Here is a 20,859-nt window from a genome sequence, read left to right on the forward strand (position 1 = left end):
ATTGTAAATTTAGTGTACAAAAAAAGTAATCAAATACCTGAAACCCTTCATCTTTTCGTGTCATTCCTAAATCACACTTGTAGAAATCAAATTTTCTGTATTTTTAATTATACAAATTAGATCCTATATATTTAAATAGCTCATATAGACTACCTTATTTTTTATGTCAGTCTTTCAGGTTATCTATTTTCCCATCTTTTTATACTTTGGGAAGATACATGGAATTTTTTACGGTTTTTTCAATAAATCTAGCAACATTTTTATATCATCCGTGAATGAAACAAGATGTTTAAGAAGGAACTGGGATTTGTTTTAAAACAGAATTTGGAAGGTAACACTTTACATAGATAATGAAACTATGATTTTATGCATGGTTATTGAGTTCTTAAATAAGAGGACTTTCAACTTTACATAATTTTGGCTCTTCAACCTATAATAATGCAACTTCTCAGGTGTAATTTTGGTGTCAGTTGCTAATATTTGTAGCTTGAATTACGAATACAACTTTATCTTGCATAGGGAAGTGGTTTATATCTGTATTTCTAAAATTGGAACCCAGACATAACATTTGTGTAACTGATAAATATCTGCCACTCTACCACACTGAAGCAATCTTCTTATTAATTACCATGGAAATAAATTAATGAAGAGTACAGAACTGAGCACATAGCTTATCATAAACCTCTGAACTGAAATTAAGTGATCAACTTTATGTAATATGAATCCATTTAAATCTTAAAAAAAATGTATTTTGCTTTTCAGTAAGCGAGGGATGAGAGACAGATGATTTCCTGCTGTATCTGGGTTTCAAGTTCCTAGAAGATACTTTTTGAGCTCAATTTCCCAAATTACACAGGATTGATATATTAGGTAAAAGAAAACATTGCCATTAAACTCAAGGTACGAAATTATTATACATTTTTTTATGTATTTTTATATAAAAAGTTACAAGTAGCAAGCATATGACACAGAAATGGAACAGTAACAGCAATAATTGTGAATGCATGCTTTTTACAATGTATCTAATAAAGGGATTTTTGCCAACTCAAATATTCAGTAACAAACATGCAGATTAATTTCTCAATGTCAAATTCAGTCATATTGCTAGATGCTTATCCAACAAATGCTTCTATTGAAGTGATTATGAATGGCTAAATACCTGATTTCAATAAATTGTTCCTGAAATTGGGAATTTAAATTGTAACGAAAAGAAGAGAGAAAAAGAAAAAGAGAAATGACTGATAAGCATAATAACCAAAGTCTTATTGCCTTCTAGTAATTTTACTCAACACTGTTTGCTGAATTTTGTCATGACATGAGAATAGCTGGTCAGAGAGTCCATAAAACCTCTAGCTGGTGTTTCCAAGGACGATAGTTTCATATTTCATTGTAGCATGTTCAAAATCACCCAGGAGCGCACTATTCTCAAGCAGTCTATATAATGAAAACAACGTACATATAACAAAAGTTCAATGCAAATCTTCTTCCACATATCACAAAACATACAAGTAAAAACCAGACATAAAACATATAAACTTAAATAAAACTATGCTTAAAAAAAAAAGGGTCAATCTTAGGAGCTAATTTCTTCCTCAAGTTTGCAGCAAATCTCCAAATATATTTAATAACTAAGGAGCACTTGGTGGCTAGCAACAAAATTGCAAAAGAAATATATTATTGTGCAATGGGAGTATCTTGCTACGGAAGATATGCCTATATTTCTTAGATTTGCATAAAGGCAATGAAATTAAATTATAAAATTTTCCACTCTTTCTTTCAGACAGCTAATTTATTATAATTTTTTCCATTCAGAGTTTTCATGACTGCATGAATAGTTGTCTGAAAGCAAAAGAAAAAAGTTAAAAGATGTTCTCTGAAGAAAAAATGCAGAAAAACTGCATTTACTTATTCTATCTATAAACAATAAAACCATTAATGGATTCTTTCCCTGTAAAATTGCTTTATGCATATATACACATAAAAATGTGTATACATATATCTGTTTATATATACACATATATAAATTGACAGACTAGCAGCTATCTATAAATCTATTATAAACATCTGAGATTATGTTTATTGAGATTATATGCTGATAAAAATGATGCAAAATTAAAAGTCTAGGAATAGACTCAGAAAAGTGAGTTTAATTTGAAAACATTAACAACAGGGCTACAGAATCTCTAAATTTATCAGTACTACCACATACTCTTCCCCCAACACTTCACTAATCCTCCCCCAACATTTCACAAGGTTGAATGAATAAAATGAACCAAAGTCAGATAGTTCCACATCTTACTGACCTGAGTTAGACTGTCAAATTTTATGTACTATTTCAAATGCTGGGACTCTAAATTTTATTTTCATAAATAATAATAAAAAAAAATAAACAGAAGAGCCATGCAAAGCACCTGACTTTATAAGGTGTTTGGAATGAAGATTGCATTTAGCTGGGGCTGATTATAGTACTGTCAAGAATAAGCAATTAAAAAATTTTACTTAGTTTGCAATGTTAAAGTGGTCATCTGTCTTTCAGTTTTCTTAGAATTCAACCCTGGCTCTCTCCATACAAGGTGATATACAGTTTGAGACCTAAAATGCATTTCAGAAAAATAACAAATGAAATGGAAAGCAACAGATGATTCAATTGCTGTATACATAAGTTTACTTACCTCAGGTTTGTCTCTTAGACCCTAGTTGTGTTGTACTCAGACTCATGTTTGCTTAGAGACCCAATGAGGCAGAACCTGGAATGTTATGGCTATTTCATTCAAAATAATAGTGTTTGCACAGAAAAGAAGAAATATATGCATATATATACTTAATAAACAGCACACTTTGATAATCTGACCAGTATTCATGAAGTAATTTACACAGGCATGCAGTTAGATTAAAATAGTCAAATAACTTTTTTTTTTAAGAAATAGAAATGCCTTAATGTGCAAAGAAAATATGGAGGGCATGTAAACAGTCACAAGAAGTGCATAAATAATGCATGGAAGAGAAAACAAATATATATATATAAAGTTATGTGTGTTTTTTAAATGTATTGTTCATAAATGTTTTTGCTTTTTTCTTTTGCTTGTAAACTTTTAATCATTCATATTTACAGTCATTCAAAGTGCAATATATAGAAAAAATAGGTCTTTTATTAAAAATATCATGCTTGACTTTCCTTTTTTATTGATTAGAAAGATTCCTTTTAGCTTCATTTTGATATGTAAATATATGAGTTTACTATGGTGTCTCATGTTCTAATTTGTCTATCTATCTTAAGTATGACAAAAATACTGTGATTAATAATGGAACGGATACATTAAAATTTGAAAATATTTTCATTCATTATATAAAAGTTAACATTTCATTATAAAAGGGGTTTCCTTACCCCAGGATTGTGATCCTCATTCTTGTGTCATGCACCAAAATGGATACATATATTTTTTATTTACTGATGTATTGATTCAGAGATGGTTAGACCAACAGTGGATTATACTCAAGGCCACCTCAGTTACAAGGAAACCACATATATGTGGCTTTTCCAAAAACTAAATTTACACAATCTTCTTTGGTTTTTAAAAGTTGTACCTGTTTCTCTGTTGACCTGTGTATGTATGCATGTGGATATGTGTAAAATAGTAAAAATAAAAGAAAGAAATAAAGTAGAAATGTAAAGCTGAGATACAGGATCCTTCAGGAATCAGGAACAGAGATGAGAGAAAGAGAGACAGGAAGAGAAATAATGTAATAGTATGTACTATCAGCAAACAGAAATTTAAACAATAAGTAAAGAAGAAAAAAAATACGACTTTACTGAACAAAGAGGGAATATGTTTGGGTAATCAAGTCCTTATGCAATAATCTTCATCAAAAATCTATTGATACTGACCGCTGAACAGATTTATCATGTCTGGACAGCCTGTGACTTGTGGTTGGTACCTCTTCAATTTCATCTATCTCACACGCATCTGCAGCATCTTGTGAGTAGCTATGCTTCATGACAAGGATATTTCTCCTGTTCATGGGTTGAACAAGTGGTTTTACAGGCTGGGGTTGTATTTCTGTCAAGACAGAAGCATCTCTTGTGCTGAGGTTACTACGGCTGCCCTTAATGCTAGACACTTGTGATCCACAGTGATGGTCATGAATGCATTTTGAAGAGGATCTCCGCAGTTTATGATAATTTTCAAAGTCATCTGCAACATCAGCAAGGTCAGCTGTAGTCCCTGTCCCTCTGAGGGTGCATAACTCATAATGAGGAGGCTCAAACACCTCCTGGAACACATTTTGATCAAAGTCTGTTTTCCTTTGGACAAATTTTTTACGAGGCTGCTTGATCTGTACTATAATAGATATGACAATGAGGATGATCACAATGCAAGAAGTCACCCCAATTATAGTCCCACTGGTATTGGTAAGTTGGTCCAATAGGTTAGCTTTTCTCTTTTCTGTGTGATAGGAGGAAAAAAAAAAGGCATAGCATTAATTGCAGTTCAGGAATAAAAACAACCATGATGAGTTCACAGATTACTACAAAGCTGAGCCTAGTATATGTCTGAGTTCACTAAATCAATCTCATCAACAAAAGAGAAAAGAGGAAGAAATCAGGTATTCATGAAAGCCAAATAAACACACAAGTCCTCTGTGTGCCTATTCGCTTGGACAGTCATTTACTGTAGCATTAATTAATTGAAAGAATTATATATTTTTTTTATAAAAAGCAACCACTGTAACAAGCAGATGGCTTCAGTGTAACCTCTGAACTCTATTTGCCTGCTAAAGCCCCCAAGACCGTTACAGATGTTCTCTTCATTATTTTCTGTCCCTTCCAGTAAATATATGCAACTAGGACGTTAGGACCAATGGAAGAACAAGATTTTGCAGGATTTAAAAAGAAATTTTTCGTTGCATTGTAAACTGTGTTGAAGTCCTGATAATTGTGAGCTAACTGGGACTTCTGCAGTGCTCAATGAAAAAGCTAAATCAGGAGAAAATAGAAAAATCATTCAAACTGAGATTTGAGAAAGGAAAAAACCAAATTGGTGCAAATTATTTCTTTTTTTTTTCTATTAATTTACAAAACTTTTCTGAACAGCCATAAAAACACAAAAGCTGATCATGTCTACTACCCTTTACTTAGAGGCCTCTAGTAGATTAGCCAGCAAATTCTGCATTGTGAATGAGGATAAACAAAAATATGCAGTAAAATAATAAAAATAACACCAGTTTCACCCTACTGTTGTGTATCTTTCTTTGTGATTTGCTTTCAAATGGCTGCAGGCACATGAGATGGTGACTGAGCCCTGTAGAAATTCCAGCTGAAAGCATTCTTATCTTTCTCTCTCAGGCATAGCAACACTCGATAACTGTGATTAAGTTTACTGTAATTTTTCTTGGCAATCTAGAACATATCAAAGAACTTAACAAAAAGCCTTTGAAATGAAAATTATTGGCACCAAAACAGCAACATCCATCTCTTCAGAATCTCCTAGATTCCAAAAATTAACTTTTCAGTACTCCCCACTGCCTACTCTTACCCAGTGTTTTTCTAACTGACTGACATAGACTCAGGAGAAAAAGCAGACTTAGAAAAAACAGCACTGCAGCAAGCAACCTTTTTGCTGGGATCAGCAAACCTCCTTTTCAGAGTTAAAAAAAAAAAGAGAGAGGATAAACACACAAGACCCAGTAAAAAGATACTTGGCAAAAGAAAGATGAAAATCATTCTGGAAATTAAAAGAGTGGTGAAGATTTTCTGTTTTCCGCTGTTCTGAAGAACTACAGAATGAATAATTATTTCCCAGTTGTATGTTTAGTATCTTTGAAGAATATTATGCTATGCCACAGTTTGTGTTCTTCTGAGGTATGCTTTCATTTGTGTTTTACCCTATTGCACTGCTTGTCAGGATTTTACAGGCTTCAGCAGACTTATGGGCTGACTGTTAATCCACCTCATTCTGAATTTTTTCTTGATTGGTTCCTAAATTTGGCATATCCCATGTTTCCAGGAACAAATCTGCATCGGGGGGGGTGGGGGTGGATGGGGGTGGGCAGGAGGGAAGCAAACTGTCTCCCAAGCCTGCAATGTAAGTTAGTTAAGCTCTTTTCCCTGAAGACAACACAGATGCTGACTTTTTTTTTTTTTCAGAAACACAGCAATATGCAGAAACCGCTGCCAACACATGGTGAGGAACATCCCTCCCTCCCTATGAAACAGACATTACACCTGATTTCCTGTGCTTGTTCCTCACTCTTCAATTTCACTCTATTATAGTTGGATTTCTTTGCTTTCTTGCAGTGTAAATTCCACTTCACCTCGGCTTTTAAAACTACATGGCCTGTTATGGGCATAGCATGCAGCTAAAAGACACCTGCTACCCATATGTTACTCCACTACAAAAGTACCTATGACAAAGGAACTGAAACATTACTTTTAATTATACTTTAAATTGTATGGGAAACAGAGACGAAGTGATCAGAAAGGCTCCCAGAAGCATATAGCCAGCCAGAAGGATGTAACCAATGCAACACGACACATCATGAATACAAACACTGAAAGTAAGATCCATCGGCATTTTTTAGCTCCCTTCATTTTCTCTATTGCTTGACGTATGCTCTTCCTGAATTACTCTTCCTGAGTTTTCATGAACCTGGCATACACTTAACAAGAAACTGAGAATCATTTGCTGAATCTCATGCAGTGTACATGATTTGACTTTTTCAATCCTAAACATTACCTTTGCAGTGGTTTTCATCCCAGGGATACACGCAGTTCTGGAGCCCGTTGCAGACCAGTGTATTATTTATACACATATTACTGTGGCAAAAGAATGTGTTGGCTTCACAAGGAGCTAAAAACAAGAGAGAAAAAACTGGTATTAAGTAGCAAATAATTCAGCATTCCACAACACACACATCTAGGAGTGGTCATGTAATCTGTGATAGGAAAAAACTATACAACAGAGGTTCCTTGAGCATAACAATTATTTGAAATGCAGCATTGACAGCACTCAATTGACAGTCACACACTTTTTATTACTCTATGGCAAGAGATTTTCAATTTTGTCTAAGATGACTGGACTTTCCCTTAGCCTGATTATCATGGTCATAGTGGGATGGCCTGTTGATTGGCCCATTGATGGGGCATCATTGATACGTTATCAACAATTTTAGCCACAGATGCAAAATACATCTCCCTATGGGCTGCTAGGAAAAGAGTTAATTGCATCCCAGACAGATCTAGTGTATAGGAAATAATTTCTTTTAAAGTTTGTTGCTGAAACTCAAGCTTTATAAGAAAACTTGTGTGACTTGAAGAAGTCACTTTAGGGCCCCTATAAATAAATGATACCTGAGCATTTATACACAGAGAAAGTAAAATTATTTTACAAAACCTCTTAGTCATGAGAAAGGCTACAGTTAAGAAGCACCACTTTGATCACAAGTATGAAGATTAATAAAAGCAGCAGTCTTCAGTGTCCCTGAAGCCCATGATCTAGAAGATGCATGCAGATTAAAGCTGCAGGAAAAAGGCTTTACTGATGGCCATCTATTATTACTATGAAGAAGTTGGTTGGAAGTCATCAGAAAAAAATCATACATGCTTGCTAATCTGTGCTGTTTATGGAAGTGTTGGGAGATGATGAGGTGTCGGCATTGTGAAGCTACTACTCCAAAAGCATATGACACAGTAAAGATAAATTACTCCTCATATTTTTTTTATTAAAACCAAACCAGAAGACCTTCCTTCATTTAGAAGAGCTACAAACTTTATCAGTGTTAAATCAGTAAAAATTAACTCCTTATGTATTTTTTTAGTTCAAACCACCCAAAAGCATTATTATAATTATTTTTAAGGGAAAGATAAAAAATAAACTATGACTTAACTAATCAGAAAGGAGTTATGATGCTCATACTATTTATACTTCGAATTTGATGCTTCATAGCAATTATTCTCCTCTGCAACTTTAAAAGCAATTTCTGTGACAACATATATGCACAGTGCAGAGACTGGCTCAGAGCAGACAACTGCTTTAGTGATTTGCAAACTAAGGACAGTACAAAGTATTTATATTGTAGAACTTAATGACTCCATATATCATGACAAAAAATCCACTCTTCAATAAGTGTTTAAGTTCAGATATCCATAACTGACTATAATGGCTTATTTGGAGCATTTATGGTCTGTTAAATAAATAGTAAATGGCATCAAAATCAAAGTGTACACCCTCAAATATGCAACTGCTCACTCAGGTATAACAGCATACATATACTATATGTCTTAGCCAATGCTGAAGACATCAACCAGCGTGCTTCTGTTCACTGTTAATTTTTTTTTTAAGTCTGGTATACCATCTCCTAAGCTGCAGTGAGCCTGATGAGGTTGTAAGTTTGTTACAGAAAGGATTCTAATTTAAAATGGACAGAAAGAACAAACCAGCATGTGCATATAGAAAGGGAGGGTACTTTGGGACAGTCCTTATCTATCTGTTGCTGTCAATTGGGGAAAGTGAGGTCTGAGCCTGGAGGATATTGTGTCACATCATGATACGACACCTCATATAGGTAACACATTAGAGGCATAATCATCCTTCCACAGCCTAGCTGTTTCCAGATGAGGAACTTTTGGGACTGGTTCTTTCCAACATGCAGAAAAGAGTCTCACTGTCTACTCTAAGTAAAAAAAGGTGAAGCAGAGGAAGAGAATTATGGAAAAGAGAAACCTAAGAAAATCTAAAGAGCCACCCATTCAAAATCATGGTAAATAGGTAGGAAGTGTGCAAGAAAATAAGACCTGAATGGAGAAAGTACAAAGAGTGACAAAGGAACAAGAGAAGAAAAAAACAAAGACAAACCAACCAAAAAACCAACCAACCAAACAAAGAGGAGAAATAAAAACCCAAACAAACTAACAAAAAACCTCAACTGCAAGATTAGGATAGCTTCTGTTAATAAAGCCACAAAGAAAAAAAAAAGACCAAAAAACATTCAGAGTGGCATGAAGGACCTTAGAAGTGAAATGGGGGAACAGAGTGCTGTGTCTGAGTAGGTAGAACCACCTAGATGCCTATGACTTTAAAATCAGTCTGATTTAATCCTAAATGCAACTTCAAAGAAAGGATTAATAGTGAAAAAAACAAATCCCAAAAGAAAGTACAGCAATTTAAAGGAGGAAAGGGCAGTTGTGCAAGGCAGAAATAAAGGAATTCAGAAGTGGTAAGTAGAAAAGGAGAACTAAAGGAAGGTAGGTAGGAAGTGAAAGGAAGAGGAAGAAGAGGAAGAAAGAGGGAACTGTACAGGAAAAGCAGATGTCAATTAAGGCATTCCGCACTGAAAGGAACAGCAAGATCAAATGAAAAATATTAGGAAATGTTTTGAAAATTAGAGAAAAATTAAGGGCAATAAGAAAGACCTTTTCTGCAGATTTAAGAAGAAGGATTAATTATGCAAAGAGATAGCAGGGAGATCTGGAAAGGTAAGAGAAAGGAAGAAAAAGGAATGAAAATTTCAGTTTTTCTAAATTGTGCTGTTGAACTGTGGAGGAACAAAATGGTATGTGAACAAATGTCAAAACAAGATAAATAGTGATGCAAAGCAATTTCAGACCAGGTACAGAAAATTTAACAGGAAAGAAACACAAATGTAAGATTCAGAAAACTAGTGACAAACAGCCCCTTCTTTTTCATATTTATAAAAGTAGTATAGTCAAGTTCTCTCTGTGGTCCCATGAACCCAGATTGATTAAGATTGTCAAGAGGTTAGGGTTAGGGTTAGGGTCATATTTTCTCCACTCTAATTAAGGTTTTTTGCTAGAATGAATGAAAGCGTCTAGGGAAGCTGAAAACTTGTCGGTCCCATTGTACATTGGAAGAATTAGTTTCCTTGCCCTTGAAAAGGCACAGCAATGAGCTCTTGGGATGTTGTATCAAAGACATTCTAGTAATAGCAAAAAGATAAATGAACCGATAGTAAACAAGTTTCTTTTATAGCAAGATATATCTGGTCCTGATGCTTTTCTGAAGCTGTTAGAGAACTCAGGATGGGAGCGGAATCAAGCAGTCAAGGTATGTGACATCAAGCTTGTGGAATTTTTTCACAAAAGGAAGCCCCCGCTATCATTAACTTCAACTAGATTAAACAACACAAGCATCTCCACACAGCAGGAGCTGTGCTCTATCACTCTGTGGTTTTCCCCATGACTATATAAATGCCCTTTATATGAGAGAGCAGCAGGAACAGAGAAAGCTCACTTAAGTGAGGAGCCAAGTGAGAGCTGTTGGGTCATGATTAGTGGAAAGCCCAGTGTCAGCCCACAGCTACTAATACTGTACTTTGTGTCTGTACTACTTGATCATGGTCAAGAAGTCAACAAAATCTAGGTAGCAGGAAACAGCCTCACATTCACGGGCCCCGGTCTTTATGGGGATTTTAATCCTGTAGAGGGCAACACAGCAGGGCACAAGCAATCCAGGAAGCTTCCAGAGAGCACTGATAGCTTCCTGACATAGGTAATCAGGGAGATGATGAAGGTAGCTCTGCTGTGCCTCACACTCATAAACAAGAACCAAGCAACGATGTGAATGTCAGGAGCAGCCCTGGCTGCAGCAAGTATGAGATGGTGAAATTCAGGATGCTGCAAAGAGGGAATAAGTTGGCTAATATTACTGTGAAGCCACTCTTGATTATCTCTTTAAAGTCATGCTGATCGGGGCCTCAACAGGCTGAACAGAAATGAATGTCAAACATCAACAAAAGGAAATGCAAAGTCCTGTCTCTGGGAAAGAATAACTTCATGCACTGGTACATGCTGGGGACTGACTGTCTGGAAAGGAAGTTTGCAGAATAGGTTCTGTTATGCAATAAGGTGACCATGGGCCAACATTGTGCCCTTGTGGCAAAGAATGCCACCAATATGCTGGGCTGCATTAGAAACAGAATTGTCAGCAGGTTGAGAGATATGATCCTTCCCCTCTAAGGCTTGAGACATCAGACATGTAAAGAGAGGCTAAGAGACTTCAGACTGTTCAACCTGAAGAAGAGAAGGCTCATGTAGGCTCTTGTCCATGCATACAAATACCCAATGGGAGGGAGTAAAGAAGACAGAACCAAGCTCTTCTCAACGATGTCCAGTGAGAAGACAAGAAGTAAGAAGCACTAAATTAAACATAGGCAATTCCCTTTAAAATCCAAGAACAAACTTCTACTTTGAGGCCGGTCAGACACTATGCAGGAGCTTGTTTACCAGAGAGCTTGTGGAGTCTCCATCATTGAAGATATTAAAAACACAACTGGACGCAACCTGCTGTAACTGGCCCTGCTTTCAGCCGAAGGATTGGACTAAACCACATCCTGGAGTCCCTTCCAACCCCTCCATGAAAAAAGTGACTTCATAATTAGATCAGAAGTAACAGCTGGGAACACACAATTACATAATTTCTCCTGTGTCTCAAACCTGCCTTGCATCAAACTCTGACAAGGTACTGGCCTAGAAATAGGTGAGATAGCATATTCAGCATAATGAAGAATTCACAATGATTATAACAAAAGTGAGCAAATTGGAACTACACATATAATTCAATCTGATGTGTTTTAATAAATTTAGACCTTTGATAAATTTTTACTGTATGAAAACACTACAGTCTAAATTAAATCACTAAGTAAAGAAAAAATATTATTAAAGGTTCTTTTTCTAGTCTGGATTTGAACTGATATTTTTATATAAAATTACAGTTTGTATAAAATCATATACACAATGAAAAGCTTCAAAAGTTTTCATTTTATTTTTTAATTATGATATTTTCTTTTTATGAATATGGGTGCTATAAGAATACCTCATATCTTAATATACAAACAAATTTTATAGTTATTGAATTCATTATAATGTAACATCATCTTCTTTACAATGAGTATTTATATTGAACACAAGATGGTGCCCTTATCCTAGATGATATATAAGCGAGTTACCAGGAATAAAAATGATATTCCAATCTTTTTCAGGTTTAGGAAATGTGCACTTAAAAAACCACAACTATAATAATAACAATGCTGTTTCTATTACTGGCCATATAAATATATTTTGCTTCTAGTACAAATTAGGAGATTTTTATATTACTCATATTTCCATAAGGTTACCATCACAGCATTCAAAAAAAGCTTGTGTTTGCTACTGCTTTTCAAATTCATAAAAATTGAACCAATATAGTTGTCTATATTTTCTTACTATGGGAAGCTTTTAGAAATGCACGTGTCCATATACTTTTTCATTTATTAATCCAAAACAAATATTTTAATCCTGAATAGCCTTAAGGCAGAGAACCATGAAGTGTATTAACAGTTCTTCAATGTGCCATTTTAACAAAACAAGATGAAATAAAAGAAGTCATAATTTATATTTAAAAATATAATTATACTGCTTTCACTTAGACACTAAAATAAATAATCACAAGCAATGCATTCCAGTTTGTACTATAAAATGAAAATATTTAGAAAGCGATACAGAAATTAAATAATCCATGTTATTAAAGATTATTACACTTTTCTGATATTATCACATTAATAACGAAATATATTGCTTTGTGCATTGAGCATAATTTTGTTGGGTATTTCAGGTTACTTTGGATATAAAATACAAACATGGCCAGGTCAAAACATGTTTACAAGATGGAGTTAATAGTAGAATTGTTATGGAACTCGTGTGAAGCCTGGCTGTTCCACTTCAGTGCAGTGCTTTCCCCAGTATATTTACACTATTTCTTACCACTATTTCTTACACCGTACAGCATTAGTGCAACTCCTTTGCTTCTGGAGTGTGAACTAGATCTGAGTAACCTAGCTTGGGTGCCTATGTCATCCTTCAGTGAACTATGTGGATTTACCCTTTAAGCCTGTTTCAAGGCAGGGATTTCAGGCCAGGACTCGATAATCTTAGACAAATGCCCTACACCACTTGCTATTTTTAGTCTTAGCCCTCTTCCCCCCCTTCCCTTCTTGTCATAACATGTTTGAGAGGTCTTACTTCTTCCTAAGGATAAATGGGAAAAATATGAAATTTTAACAATGGTTAGATGTAAGAAACACTTTTACACTGAAGTTGTTAGACATTTCACACCTACTCTTCATCTACTCAAGGCAGTTCATTGCATCATGCTCTGCATGTGAATTCTTTAAGTACAGATCATCTGGATTTTTCTATTGTTCATTCCTGAAATATAGAGCTTTCTTTCCTCCACAAGAGGAAGAAAAATGAAATTCTTCAAATGTTCCTTGAATCATCCTTGAAAAAGGGGAAGAAGTTTTCTAGCAGCCTTTTCAAGGAAAAATTCATCAGTCATGCTGAGAGACTGTTTCAGTTGACTTATTAAAATTATAAAATTATTAAGCTGGTTTTAGTACTGTACACTACAAGTATATCATCTAAAGTAAAATTATTATCTTTTCATTTGCCATCAATGAAATAAAAAAGTTATTAAAACACAGAAACTTGACAATGAAATGTGCTTAATACTAAATGTTATTTCTCAGTCATCTTCAGACAGGTCTGTTCAAGATAAATGTAACTTTTATGAATAGTTAATACCAGATACACATCGATAATCTTGTCTTTAAAAAAAATCTATATGTGGTTTCACGCATTTTTGTTTGTTTGGGGGTGGGCTTGTGGGTTTTGGGTTTGGTTTGGTTTTGGTTACAGTTTTTTCGTTGTTTCATTTGTTGTAGGGGGGTTTTGTTTTGGTTTTGTTTGGTTTTATTTGGTTTTTAGTTTTGGTTTTTCCAGGTTTTTTTTTGTTTTGGTTGGTTGGTTGGGTTTTGGTTGGTCTTATTTTTTTCCTATACAAGCTCACCAGAGAATGGCAGCTCAGGAGCATGTGCTCAGAGGTCCAGTCTGTGTTCAGTTTATACACTCTAGGCACCACAAACATTTTTTTGTTCAGGGTCAGAGAGTCACTGGAATGCTTAGCCAGGGAAGGTTTTTTACCAGAGATAACTGCAAACAGCACAGAAAGGAAGAAAATCACAGATGAGCGCTCATCAGGAAGGAGGCAATCCCAGTGGTTTTTTTTAATGTATTAGTGCAGAAGCAGACACCAAAATCAGCAAAGCTGCAATCTGTTTATATTCCTAAGTCTTTGCAAAGGGAAACCGCCTGTTCACGTGTTGCACTTCATAGAATCAACCGAGATGGAAAATACCTCCAAGATCATCAAGTCCAACCCTTGATCCAACACCGCCGTGGTTACTAGACCATGGCATTGAGTGCCCCATCCAGTCTCATCTTAAAAACCTTCAGGGATGGTGAATCCAACACCTCCTTGGGCAGCCCATTCCAATGTCCGATTACTCTCTCTATAAAGAATTTCTTCCTAACATCCAACCTAAACCTCCTCTGGTACAGCTTAAGACTGTGCCCTCTTGTCCTGCTGCTGGTTGTTTGAGAGGAGATCGACATCCACGTGGCTTATCACCTTGTTGTTCTCTTTTTCAGGAGTTCCCTTAGCTTTACCACAATAAACACATTCCTTAACACTGCACACCTGAAGCCCCTTTTCCCCATCACCCGTGCTGGGTGATCACCTTCAAGTCTGTAAACAAGGACTTGGGTGCTCTTATTTGATAAAGCTCCTCACTACTCCCCTGACAATGTCCTTAGATTTCTATCCAATACGGTTTTTGTTATTAAAAATAAAATAAGAATGATAGAACTTGTGCTCCATTAGAAAAGTCACACGTGACAGGGCTTTAAAAACAGGCTTAGAGCTCAAAGGCACAATAAAATAAGAGAAGGAATGATGTTTTTCTGGACTGGGGTTTCTGGTGCAGGGTTATGGGCAGAGAAGGAAGCAGTGCTACTAAAGAGCAGTCAGAGGTGAGAGAGCAAACATCTTGCCTGCTGTGCATACAGAGAGTTTTTCTCTTATCCCATATGTCCTGGTTCTACAAACCTTCTTTTAGGCTAAAGTGTAGGTGTGTCTGCTGAGGAACAGCTCTTTGAAGAAGCTGTAGGTGTAGCATGTCTGTCATTAATCAGACTGGAGATCACTCTCCAATCATGGAAAATGAAATTAACAGTTAGTCAGTGGGTAAAAAAACAAAGACTCATTTTTCAAGTCTTCTTACCAGATGAACAGACACCTTTTGATGACACCAGCTTTCTTGTTTTCTTTTTTTTCTCATTCTTATATTAATTTATTGGATATTTAAAATCTAGTGTAGATAGTGACTACCATACATAAAAATATGATTATGCTTAGAAGATATCTTAAATATTAAAAAGGTAAGGACATAAGCAGAAAAAAATCCTATAATGACAGTTGGAATAACTAATAATGCTGATAATGAAATATCAGATCATACTGTAAATTATCACCTATTAAAAATTAATTGGTTATTAAGTGTTACTTAGAGCTCTACTACTATCTTGATGATGTGAAAATCATTACTGATTTTCTGGCATAGGAAACCCCATGCATTATATGCCTTTCCTTCAGACATATTTATAGCACTGCTGCTCTGAAAGTATCATTGCTGGTGGTTTGGAAACTTGTAAGACCACTTTTCAGATGCCAGCAAAAAATGCATACATATTTGGAACACATGATCAAAACATATGAAAATAATCATATAAGAAATCTCTTTAGGACTTCTCTATTCTACACAAATGTTACATCCCCAGGAAATGGTTCTATAACAAGAATTAACACTGAACAGACTTATACTGAAAGAAAATGTTGCTCAGGCTCAGTAGCCTGTTTCCAAAAAATACCACTTTGAGTTCACAGAGCCTTGTGTAAGGGAAGAGTCACAGTCTCAACAGTTTAATTCCACATTAAGGAGAGGAACTTGGGGAGCAACAGATTACAACATCTCCTGGTCATTCTGACAGGAACAGTACCAGAATTCTACTTTTGCACTCTTTGTCCTGCACATAACCGCAACATTAACACAATCTTCTATTTTTTTCCTTTCTCAGCTCTAGATTAACAACATAGAATTTTTCATCTTTGTCCCCAAATAGAGACACAGGTGTCTGTTCCCTGATGCACATCTCCCTGAATGAGGTCTGACATTCCTTCTCTTCCATGTAGATGATCTAATTATTCCCACATGCTGTTGAAAGATGTTGCAGTTTACATGCTATGAGATGTGTCTCGCAGCGCGTCTCACTGACATCTGTTCTAGCTGACTTCTGACAGCCAGCACCAGTATGCAGCATAGGGCAGGACTTACAGACAACTGACATGACACAGAAAGCACCATCTGCATAACCTTTAAATCTTTAAAGTCAGTTTCCAGTATTACAATCACAGATGCAGTTTCTTCTATTATTTATGAGCAGGTTGTGAAGACAAATTTCAAAGAACAATTTAGCCTTTAATAATTTTTCAGCTTTTAGTGAGCAATGACTGTTCAGAGTGAATTTACAGAAAACACATCAGTATTTTGAATTTACCAGTCAGAATACCCTGCAGTATAAATTGTCATTTTCTTACAAGAATGGAGTAGCTCATAAGATGTAGCATGTCAGATAAATATATTAGGAATACTGTAAGAGAAAAAAAAACACTCATTTTTCCTTATTTTCTTTAAAATATGAGAGATTTGCAAACACACACTTATTCAAACCTTCATTTCAAGTTAGTCATCATAGTGTTTCACTCTCCAGTTCTTTATATGCTGTGAACCTCCAGTGTCTATGCAGTTGTTTCTAAGGTAACAGATCAAGATGCCTTGTGAAAAAATGAATCAGATCTTGAATATTCAAGATATCTCCAGTTGCAGAAATGAGAAAGGACAGTATCATCTCAACTGAGGGTTCTCAATACCTTTTAGACCCTGACCTGATTTACAGGCAAGAAAAATATAATCCATAAGGCTGCAAGTGTGAGAATAAAGTGGCTCATGCAGTTTCAGGCATGTAAACTGTCAGAAATTTTTAATCAGAGCCATAATTAAAGAATTAGGGAGGTTGTTCTAAACAGAGTCTCATTGCCTCATTGAAGGGTACACACACACAGAATGCAGATGAAGAATGTGTTTGGTAGGATTGAGCCTTCATTATAACCACTGACAGCAGCACAGAAATCTTTCTGTCAGACATGTGATGCACAAACCAAAAAACACATTAAAAATTAACATGAACCAGCATATGAAAATAAATGCATATACACCTTTCTCAAGAGACCAAATATGTATTATTTCCACCAAAGAAAACAAATTGATATCTTTCACAGGTCTTTCACAGGATTAGCTGGGTCAATCATTTTCAGTGAATGGAATTATTGGGTTTTGTTGAGGTTTTTTGATGTTGGTTTGACTGTGTGTTTGTCTTCTTAGGCTGGCTAGAACTACCTTTTTTTTATTTTAAAGCCTATTTTGCTTATCATCTGAGTCCAGAATTCATATAAACATTTAAATGCAAGTAAGGCACATAGACAGAATATTAACTGAAATATGTAAGGTTTTTAGAAAGCTTTTGTTGCTACAAAAATGTAAATTCTTTGCTTAACAATCTCTGACATATGTTTATTGATATGTGCACACACCCACGAACTGTGATAAAATAATCATAGGGTATTTTTCAAATGCATATTAGAATGGAATCTAAAAAATCAAATTCATAAAAAAGGATCAGACTAGATAAAAACCTTCAGAGTTGTATTATTTTCCATGTTGTGTAAGGAAAATTGAGGCATACCACCTTGGTAACTTGGGGATCAGACAAAAGTCATGGTCATATGACTTTACAGGTCATGACTGCTTCTACCTGTTTTCCTGTCTTTGAATTAGCTCCAAATGCCCCAAATGCTACTGCATTACAAATTATTGCTCACTACCAATGCATGGAATAAAAACTGTTCTGAATATTTACATAGGCTTGTTTGGCAACATTCTTCAGTGACTACTCTGCATGAAGAAAATATTAACAGATTTGGGGACTTGTATCATTTAACAAACTGAAAGGCAGATGCATTGATTAGGGTCTTACGTTCTTGGAAAGATGTGAAGAGCATCTGGAATCGGCTGTTTCGACTGCCTTCATCTGCCCACATGCGGATTACACCAAGACCTGTCCGCAGCATTACATCATTAGCAACAGTGCTGCAAAACTTTGCTTTCAAATCCTCCACGGAGCTGCTTCCATCATAGACAGCTACAAAATTCCTTTTGCATTCATTGGAATTCTGCATCTCGTAGTCCAAGAATCGCAAATAGATCTATGAATCAATCAGACAACAAAGGTAACATGTACAGATATTTGAGAATGACTGAAAAAACATTAAGCAACTTTGCTCTACCCTGTAGGAGAAAAAGTACACAACACCACAATCAGAATAATTTTTCTGGAGCTGGTGATCCACAGGGCACTTTCTTGTAAGGGCATTTATATGTAAACTGAGTACTGTTTGTATTTCCTGGTATTTTGTCCTGCTTCGACTCTATCAGAAGATCTAGGTACTTTTTTGTTCTTATTTGCTATAAGGTCCTAATTTCAAAATATATACCTCTCTTTCAGAAATATGTACGACAGTTCTTCAAGCTGAAGGACAGATAAGCTAGAAATTTCTTCTTTCACTGCTTGGCACAATATTGCTCTATTACATGCCTGGCATGGAAAATAATAAGGCAAATCATTGCATCTCCCTCCCCAGAGTCAATATGTGTCATCTTTCTATGTCCCTGCTACACTGGTTCAGGAAGTGAGAATCTGAGAGCCAAGCAGAAATCAATCATTACTCTTTTTACCTTTCCTCAGGCAATTTTTCCACCATCTTGGCTCTTCTACACAACACATTGTGGTATATAATTTCATAATTTAACAAGGTTGAAATCAGGCTTACTTTGTGGAAACTTCTAGAAACCTAGAAAGTTTCTTAGGAAATGTCTCTTGCATACAAACTGTCTCACAAAGCAATAGATTTAGTGCCTTTTGCAAAGAACTCTTTAAATCTACCTAAAAAGAAGCAGGGGTGACCATAAAAGGCTATCATCTTATATTCAAATGTATATGGACTTCAACAGGGAAAATCACTAATTTTAAAAACATTTGATTATACAAGCAAAATCAAATATTCCATTAACAAAGAAGGCAAGTAGTATTTTCAATAGATACATGACACATAATCAAACTGTCAAAGGTACCTGGGAGACTTCAGGGTGAATTACTGCAAAAATAGTATAAAAAGAGAGTAAACATATCCAGTATAGAGCTGTATGCATCTCCACTTGAAAAAATAACCAAAAAAGAAACCCCACTGTATTAGACATAAAATATACTTTTTTTGAAACAACTTTATTGACTTCAGGTATTTTTTTACATGCACAGAACAATTGCTTTAATACACTTCTCTGACTTTGCATAAAGTACACAAACAAAGCATATCCAAGTAGCAACAGGACTCACCATTTTACTTCATGAATACATTAAAGCTCTTATGGTTTAGGCATTATGTGCTCTTAAGCAACGTGCTACTGTTTAATAATAGCTCAGATTTTTTTTATGAGCCTTTTCAGGTAGCATATTATGGTACATTTTCATTCCTTGTTAGGCTTTGCATAAGTGTTTCTCTAAAAAGAGTATTTGTAGAAAAAAATTTTACTAGCAAATGAAATTTGGTATACTGTTTCATTCTGTTTGCCAAACTTTTTTCTAGTATGTTATTTCTTACAGTAACCCTTACTTATGTTCCATCCTTCCCATCCTTCAGAATAATTCAGAGGAACATATTTCAGTTAAACTCAGTTAACTGAATTCTACTTTCACCATGTATCTTGGGTTTAACATGCTATAAATTAAGAAGCTGTTTGTATTGGTCTCTATGAAATGGAGCAGTTAAGACCAATACACAAAGAAATATTTAGATAGAAATATCTTACGTGAAGGTATACTTTTCATAGTGTTTTTCACTTCATGTATTGGTTGCTCCAGTAAAGCAGTGGAATGATGCATACTATTGTCCTGACAGAGAAAGATTACACATGGGGGAGGGAGGTATGGGAAGAGGCAGAGCCATGATATCCACACCCAGCAACTGGCCCACAGCTGGGATACACCAGAGAACTGCTTCTGTGTCCTGAAGACCAGTTGCTCCTGCTCAAACAAGAGTGTAACAGGCTGTGCAGCCCTGGCACCCAGCCTCCCCTGGGAATCTGCTGAGAGAGTCCATAGTCCATCTCTGCATAACTTACAACAGGGAGTTAAATGCACACTTTGCTTTTCTTTTTCTCCATTAACAGTGTTAGTCTGCTTCAGACAGGTGCTCCAGTGCTTGCCAGTTTTGTTACGGGTAATGCAATAAAACCCTCCTGCCACTGATTTTATGTAATATTGTATAAATGTGACTGTTTTCCAGGAAGCAAAGCATGTCAGATCACTGTCTCACAGAGAAGAACAGATGGCTTCCAACATATTATTGTCATGAATCATGACTTTAACACTATATATACCTATCATATGTATGCCATCTGTATGTTACAATATACTACATATATATGATAGACCACACAAATATAATGCAATGTATCACATCACATTTTTATCACATTTTTATCTATTCCAATTTTCAGGAAAGCTCTTATTTATTCCAGAAAAAAAAATTATCTTAGTCTGACTACAGAATAACAGTAAAATTACACCTACTGAGTGAAAGACCTCTCCTTCTTGTTCACATGTTCTTTATTTCTACCCTGCTTTCTCATATATATATGCATTTATATGTACAAGTGTATGTGCATATACATATATATAAGCACATGTCTAGCTTGTAAAGGGTATCCTATTTCAGTACTGAGATGCAACTTTTATGAGTTTTCATTCTTACAAGAAATGTGTGCTAATCCTCACTATGGTTACAAAATACCATCTCT

General features: G+C 35.4%; 1 protein-coding gene across 1 annotated transcript in view; it reads right to left on the bottom strand.

Moving 5' to 3' along the window:
- Positions 1-908: 908 nt before the first annotated feature.
- NETO1 (neuropilin and tolloid like 1) overlaps positions 909-20,859 on the bottom strand; it is a 65,372-nt gene continuing 45,421 nt past the window's right edge. Inside the window, exons 7-11 of the mRNA XM_027650995.1 lie at positions 17,981-18,209; positions 6,735-6,848; positions 3,887-4,445; positions 2,673-2,747; positions 909-1,434 (exon numbers count right to left, since the gene is read on the bottom strand). Of these exons, the coding sequence (XP_027506796.1) occupies positions 2,687-2,747; positions 3,887-4,445; positions 6,735-6,848; positions 17,981-18,209 (963 nt within the window). The 3' untranslated portion in view covers positions 909-1,434; positions 2,673-2,686. The remainder of the gene's footprint in view (positions 1,435-2,672; positions 2,748-3,886; positions 4,446-6,734; positions 6,849-17,980; positions 18,210-20,859) is intronic.

This window comes from Corapipo altera, unplaced genomic scaffold (assembly GCF_003945725.1).
Source record: "Corapipo altera isolate COAL_440 unplaced genomic scaffold, ASM394572v1 24, whole genome shotgun sequence".
Classification (NCBI taxonomy): domain Eukaryota; kingdom Metazoa; phylum Chordata; class Aves; order Passeriformes; family Pipridae; genus Corapipo; species Corapipo altera.